The 7,775-nt window shown below is 32.6% G+C and overlaps 1 protein-coding gene across 1 annotated transcript; it reads right to left on the bottom strand.

Annotated features, from left to right (window-relative positions):
- Positions 1-1,988: 1,988 nt before the first annotated feature.
- LOC143596211 (transcription factor E2FA-like) lies at positions 1,989-7,255 on the bottom strand. The gene is made up of 12 exons (XM_077075052.1): positions 7,067-7,255; positions 6,501-6,663; positions 6,298-6,383; positions 6,128-6,216; positions 5,931-6,038; positions 5,806-5,856; positions 5,663-5,711; positions 5,498-5,560; positions 3,103-3,179; positions 2,875-3,013; positions 2,209-2,275; positions 1,989-2,101 (listed from the first exon to the last, which is right to left on the bottom strand). The coding sequence occupies exons 1-12, from the start codon at positions 7,253-7,255 to the stop codon at positions 1,989-1,991; spliced, it is 1,194 nt and encodes a 397-aa protein (XP_076931167.1).
- Positions 7,256-7,775: the final 520 nt, after the last annotated feature.

Genomic DNA, 7,775 nt, shown 5'->3' with positions numbered 1-7,775 from the left:
TATTTAACAATATTACAACTCCCAAGATTTTAGGAATATTGTATCCTATATATTAACGGTATTTTCTATTAAAGTAAACGTCGTAGTGACGTGAAATATTCAATTACTTAAAAGTCAAAGCACATCAAGTTGATCATAATGTTGGAAATGCCAACGTATACTAGTTTTGGGTACCACTAAAGATTTTTAGAGGAGCAACATTGTTTTGTCACTCGTTTTGACTCGAAACTCATTCTGATTAAGACTTGTTACGACATGAATTGTTTGGACCCAGATCCAATTTAACCAGACCCATTTTGACCCAGCCCTGATCCATTCCGACCCTAACTCATCCCAACCCGTTTGTGAAGCCTAGTTATATAAAGAATGGCATAGGCGGTAGCTGTTGTGTACTGCCTTTGTAACTTGGTCCCTTATAAATATTGAAGGTGAATGTCTTTTTTAAGAAGAATTTCATATATACCCTTATAAATATTGAAAATATCATATAAAACTAAAAAAAAATATTATATATACCTAACTTTTACTCCTTTGGAATGGTATATAACTATATATGATATTGCTTGGTCACCTAGTCAATACTAAAAATGATGTTGCTTTGTTGGGAAAGAGCAACTAACGACTTGAGAAAAGGAACTTATGAGGATTACTTTGGTTCCAACATGTTTGACATTCATATTTTGAAGAGTAAATCTATCGAATATGAATAAGCCACCAGATTTCATAAACCTGGAAACCAGAAGGAGCGGAGCACCTTCGAGTCAGAAGTTGATTGTAAACTGGTCGTTTTGGATTTTGAATTCTGATTTTGGTTATCGTCATTTCGTCTTGGTTCAGTTCAATTATAGTAGCTTTATTTATTAAAATACATAACATATGAAATTTTGATGAGGTAATTTTATTGAATATGTTTAAACCAAATCTAACTTCGAGAAAACATGCAATACTCAAGTATACTAGTGATATAATCATAAATATTACATCCGACTGTAAACAAGACACATGTACTAAAATCCAACATGAATCATAATATTCTTAACAATCATAAAAACTTGTGCATTAGTTAGTTGATCTTTTGCCATGCATAACCATATATATTGAACAATGTATTCTTCAAAAGACATTATATTTTTCTTTTTTTGAAATGTCATTTCAAATAAAGTTTTATATCCTGTTGGATAGCTTAACAACCCACTAATAACCTTACATAAGTTTTTTTCACGACTAAGGTCGAATCAAGTCAGGGTCAGTTAAAAATCAAGGTCGGAAACATATGAGTCAACGCAGTTTGGTCCAATATCCTCTACCGAACTATAAACTTAAGCTTCAACCATTTAATTATATTTTTACAAAAATAAAAATCAATTCAATTCTCTTTCATTCATTCAGAGTAGGGATGCACATTGGTTGGTTTGAAAACTGTCCAGTCTCGACTTTTTTGATTTTTAGCCGGGTTCGGGTTGGTTTCGGTGTTGCTTGGGCTAGAAATAATCATGCCGAAAATATTTTGGCCCAAAACAATAAAGTTGGGCCTATTTTTTTGTAAATCACTAATTAATTTGTTATTATACATCTGTATTAAAATACTTGTGTTACACTATGTATTAAATTGTTATAAATAACTCAAAGTTCAATATAATAATAAAAGTCCACAAAATCGGTCCGGTTATAGTTACATGCAAAACCGAAATCAAACCAAAAGTTCGATTAAAAAAACATAAAACAAACCATCAGTTTTTGTTATTTTGATTCCGGCTACGAATTAGTTTTTTCGGTTTCATGCAAAACCCCAGGTCCGTGTGAACCAAGTTAGCGTGCATGTGCTCTTATCACCATGAACTATCTGTGCACTTCACTTTTATTGTAGCAAGCATATATGAAGCACCTTTATTGTTTGAACTTTCTACAGTTGTACCGTGCAACATATACCTGAATCACTGTACCGTGTAACATATACCTGAATCACTGGATTCACTTCTCTATCACCTTTAAGAGGGTGCATCAAATGGTTGGCCGTTTCGGTTTGGTACGCTGATATCATCATCAACTAGCCCCAATTCATCGCTTGGTAAATCAAAGTCATCCCAATCAACATCATCTACTAAAAAAAGTTAAACATTATACCATAATAAAAGTTGAACATTATACCATATTAGAAATATCGTAATTTAGACATTAACTAATATAACATTTGAGAAGATAGCTTACAACTTATGTCCCACATATCGGTCAAGGGAGTTTCTATGTTAGAAAAAAGCCAATAGTCTGGGTCATCCTGTAGATACAACTAATACTGTTATAACATTACAAGTACCCGTGTTTATTAAATACATCTATTTTTTGAAAAAATACCGATGTTTGTGAAAAAAAAAACTTACTATATTAAACTCTTTGTTAATTTTTATAAAATGACTAAAATACCTTTATTTGTTAAAAACTCATAAATACCCTTGTTAATCAATAAAAATACCCATTAATACTTAAAATACTCATGTTTATTTTAAATAACTCTGCTAAATCTTTTGTTAATTTTCGTTAAATAACTAAAATACGCATGCCTAACTTATTTATTTTACCTTTGTTTTTTTAAAAAATAATTATGTTTAGATTTTATCTGTTAATTTTATGAAATGACAAAAATACCATTATTTAGTAAAAAGAATCTGTTAATTTTATGAAATGAACAGAATACCCTGTTTATTAAAAAAAATAATGGAACAATGTATGAGATCTTTTACTATATCCGTAAATAGTATTTATTTAACTATGAACACTATTCTCCTATAACATATTAATTGGTTTTCTTTTTCTGTAGTATTACTTTTTATGATATATATTAGTCTATAATTTAATTAAGGAATAACAAATACTCACATTAACCATGTTCATAATCCCACCAGATGAGTCTTGAGGTATGTTACGTTCAGAGGTCATATTATAACCAGGCTCTGGATTATCATTTGGTCCTGATCTTGATGCAATTGGCATATCATCAAACTCCTCTTCATATTCACTATATAACAATTAACAAAGTCAAACAAAATAACTTCATACTTAATTAACCAAAAAATAATTTGAAAAACAATTAAACTATAACAGTACCTGAGAAGATACATATCAACTGGGCCCGTTGTATTAAGGATTATCATCCGGTACCTCCTTTGTGGATGGTCAACAACCTGATATGAAGGTCAACAACACCCTAAAATTAGAGTTTGTGTTTTTTTTTCTTTTTTATTTTAACTGGTAAGAAGTCTGATGTCATAAATAACAACTTTGGAAAACTAAATACAAACAAAAACTGATTTGATTTTATATTTTTGTAAAAAACAAATTTTCGGTTTGGTTTCAGTTTTTCATATAGTTAATAAAAACACCGAAACGAAACACAAAAGACGGTTTGGTTTTACCCTTTTATAGCAAACTGAACTTTTAATCTGTTTCTGTTTTGCATTAATCAAAGCAAACTGAAATAACCAAACCTATACAATAACTAAAGGTTTGATTTTATGCTATTGTAAAACCAAATTTCAATTTCGGTTTTGAATGTAATTATTTATATAATAACTAGGAAGTTTGGTGCCACAAAGTGCCAATTGGGCCAACTTGGCGGCACAACATTGGTTATTATCATTTTGTTTTGTTTTTTTTTTGTTTTTTTATATGGTTGCAGTTAGACCTGCAATGCTATATGGAACAGATTGTTGGGCCATCAAAAAGGCACAAGTGCGGAAGATGGAGGTAGCAGAAATGAGAATGCTACGATGGATGTGTGGGCACACAAGGTTAGACCGAATAAGAAATGTTGTGTTTCGGAAGAGATTAGGGGTAGCGAACATATCAGGCAAGATAAGAGAGTGGAGATTGAGATGGTTTGGACATGTGAAGAGAAGACATTCGACGAATCCTGTTAGATCCGTAGAAAAAATGACTATAGAGGGGAGGAGGGGTAGAGGACGACCTAAATTGACTTGGGATGAGAGGATTAGGCGTGATTTTATAGACCTAAACCTCTCCGAGGACATGGTTGGAGATAGGAATTCTTGAAGAAGTAGGATTAAAGTTAAAGATTTTTAGGGATAAATGAGCACCTTAAGGCTTCTATTTACCTTATTTTAGTATGTGTATTATTACTATTTTATTATTACTATTATTGTTTTTATTATTATTATTATTATTATTATAATTATTATTATTATTATTATTATTATTATTATTATTATTATTATTATGTCATTTACTTTATATTGCATCATACATACGTATTACAGAGCTGAGGGTCTCTCTGGAAGCCACCTATTTATCCCGTTGGATAGATGTATGGTGTGCCTAAATCCCACCCTCCCCAGACCCTACTTATAGCTTTGCTGTTGGTGGGAATTAACTGGGCATGATTGATTGATTGATTGATTTTGTTTTTTTAGTTCTGGTACCGTAACGAACATAACGGACCGAATTCACGTAGACTCACAACCTTAATGATCTGATCGACAACGTTCGGGTTTTACCATCCTCCAAGTTTACCGACTGACGCCACCCATTGGTCCACCTCAATTTTTATATTCTTACTACTTTTTAGCTTCAGTACCGTCATGAAAGTAACCTAAACCGACCAAATTCTTGTTGAGTTACCGCCTTAAGGCCCTGGACCGACAACGCTTGGGTTTTACCACTGCCCAGGTTTACCGACCAAATAAGCATTGAATATTTTATTTTTTTATATGTTAATTTAACAAACTTATTTTTTGGATTTGAACGCTTAGGTTTTACCAAAGGTGTCTATACCTTAACGAGCATAACCGGTAATGTCTGAATTCACGTCGACTTACCGTTATAGCACTCGAGTATTACAACACCCGAGTTACAACGTTGGAGTTTTACCAGCTGTCCCTGCGCAACGCACCGGGTAAACACTAGTTAAAATCAAACGAAATAACCGAACCCAAACAGCAACTGATGGTTTAATTTTATGCTATTGTAAAAACCGAATTTTGGGTTAGGTTTTGCATGTAGCTTAAAAACCGAACTGAAGTTATGAATTTGTATTTTTCATATTGAATGTAAAGTGATTTATCATAAGTTCTAATATCTTAGCCCAAAAGTATAATAATCAACAACTTATTAGCTAACAAAAGGACTTAGACCCACATTCAATTTTGCTCCATTATTTTTTCAATCCAAATGACTAAACCGAAACCGAAACCAAAGCGAATCCATATGAATACCTAAAAACCAGAACCGAATGATTTTCAATAACTTAAAAGTTGGTTTCCATTTTTGGCTCTGTTTGAGCCATAAACCGACCCTATGGGAAACTCTTCCGACCCACTAATACCTTGCCAACCAACGGAAAAGGTAAAGTGCAACATGTGTCGGTCATGTGACCTTCAATGGGTTAAAAGCATAAACCCGTGGAATAAGGATGTTACCACTCCCCCCCCCCCCCCGGGAAGGTTAGTAATAACAATTTAATTCGTTATTTCAGTTTTAGTTCGACTTCTAGCAAACTCACCTCAAGTGCAGTCTCTTGTGGAGCCCTTATTGCTATCAAAATTCCATTCTGTCATTTATAAGTGCATCAAAGATTTCGAACATGATAACTGTATTAATTTATGTAACTAATATTTTAAAATGAAGCAAGATATTAATATTGTTGCATAACTTCACCTGAAAGCATGTTTTTTATGTCATCGTGTGTCACATAAAGCCACCTAAAATAATTTCTATCATCAATATTTTGATCCTAATATTATGAATCAAGACTGTATTATCTTATGTAACTATTAATATAAAGAAATTAAGTACTTTTGGTTGTTGTCATCTTCACTCAAATTTCTTATTTCATCCTGCATTTCTCTGCAACAAATAGTTTTGAATTTTAAACTTTACTAATTGCATAATTAATAATGTAATATAATAAATCAATCAACCTAATGTTTTCATCCAATGCATTCTCTTGCAAAGAAAGTTCTTCAATCTCTGCTTTTAACTGTGCCACGTCATCAGTCATCTCTTCAGGTTTAGAACTATCTTCGCGTCTAAACAATTAATTAAATAAATTAGCATATAACACTAAAGTTAACCAGAGTAAGTTAATTATATGATTAATAGTTCAACACAAACTTACTTCCACCGAATTCTGTTCTTGCAATCTTTTTCAATAAGACCGATACCGTCTAGAACATTTGTTACATCATATAACCGCCTCTTCGACGTCTACAGCATTATAACTTATAGATATAATCACATTGAATATTCATATAAATTAAATAATAATTAATAAATAATGTAATTTACATTCAAGGTTTCAGCAGCAATATTCAAATCAATAATACCATCTCCAGCTTGCTTCATTAGGTCACTAAATTTCTTTGTTATAACAACTGCAAAAATTACATGTTACAATAATATTATTATATATTATTCTCATCAGCAAGACATTGTTCATAATTTAATATTATAATATTAACCGTTCTTGTAACAGTTAACTGTTAAAGTACCTAGTGAGCTTTCAAATCGAGAGTTGCTAGCAGGATGATTAAGTGGTGATTTTTGGTTCTTTGTAATCTTTGGCTGATGGTTGACCCATTGACCTTTTCCCGAAACAGTCAACTTATTTGGTGCCATTTCATTGACATTTGTTCCAAATTTTCGCTTAACAGGCTGTTAAACATTAATCATGAACGTAATTGAGATGATGATAAGGAAACTTATTTTTACAGCTAACCATTTCTAAATCCCTAATTTACAATTAGGGCCGGCCCTGAGGATTTAAATCCTACGGTTGAGCCAAAATAAAATAGCTCTAGTTAGGCCCTAACGAGTAACGAAATATGTAAGTTAATTATTTTAAACGACGATTAACGTTATGGATAAAATAAAGTTTTTGGCCCATTATATCTAAGATGATCCATACTAATTTTGTAAAACGAAATTTAAAATATATGTATATATAAATTATTTTGGCCCCTAAAAATTACGGTCCTCGACCGATAGCGGCTCCGACTATCCAAGGGCCGGTCCTGGTTTCTAGATGAATTAAAGTGATGAACGAATCAAGAGCTACCGGAGATCGGACAATCACGATATTGTCGTCCTGATCAGCGGTGATGGCGATCCTCTTGCTGTCGGCTTTAGCGGGAAATTGATGGTAATCGAAGAAAGGAGCGAACGGCGGCTTTGTGGAATTCAACTTCAAATGACGTGGAGGCGGAACCGGTTGTTTTCCACCGGAGGACGGCTTATCTTTCGGCATTGTAAAACTATTGCTTCTGCAAGAAGTAATTCACAGTTGAGTTTTGAAGAGTGATTTTAGAGAGAGATGGGTTGGGATTTGGAGGGGAAGATAACAGAATACCAGTGAAGTTTTGTAATGTGGAGGGAAGAAAATTAAAAATGAATTATTTGGTTTTGGGTACTTGTAGTTTTGAGTAATTACTAAAAAGGTATTTGTAGTTTGCTTTGGCTTGTAAAATCTGGGTCAGCTTAGTTACTTAAATATGGCAATAGAATCATCTCAATGGAAAAAAACGATACTTAACAAAATTATGAATTTACAAAGATGGTAAAGTTGACCAACAAAATTAACAAAATGGCATTGACCTTTAAATAATATTTAAATCATTTCGCTTTTGATAAGTGTTTTTTGACACTGTATCAGTCACGAGTCATGACGTGTCTGATTTACATATGACACAACAAATGTTTTCTTGCACTACATGAAAATTTGTTGCGTCGTGTAAAAATTTGTTGCCCCTGACGCAACAAAGTTGTGT

The sequence above is a fragment of the Bidens hawaiensis genome, unplaced genomic scaffold, assembly GCF_021521415.1.
Source record: "Bidens hawaiensis isolate Kalapana, Puna unplaced genomic scaffold, B.hawaiensis_p1.1 tig00046154_1, whole genome shotgun sequence".
Classification (NCBI taxonomy): domain Eukaryota; kingdom Viridiplantae; phylum Streptophyta; class Magnoliopsida; order Asterales; family Asteraceae; genus Bidens; species Bidens hawaiensis.
The sequence above is the reverse complement of the archived record's forward strand: the minus strand, read 5'-3'. Positions and strand labels throughout refer to the sequence as shown.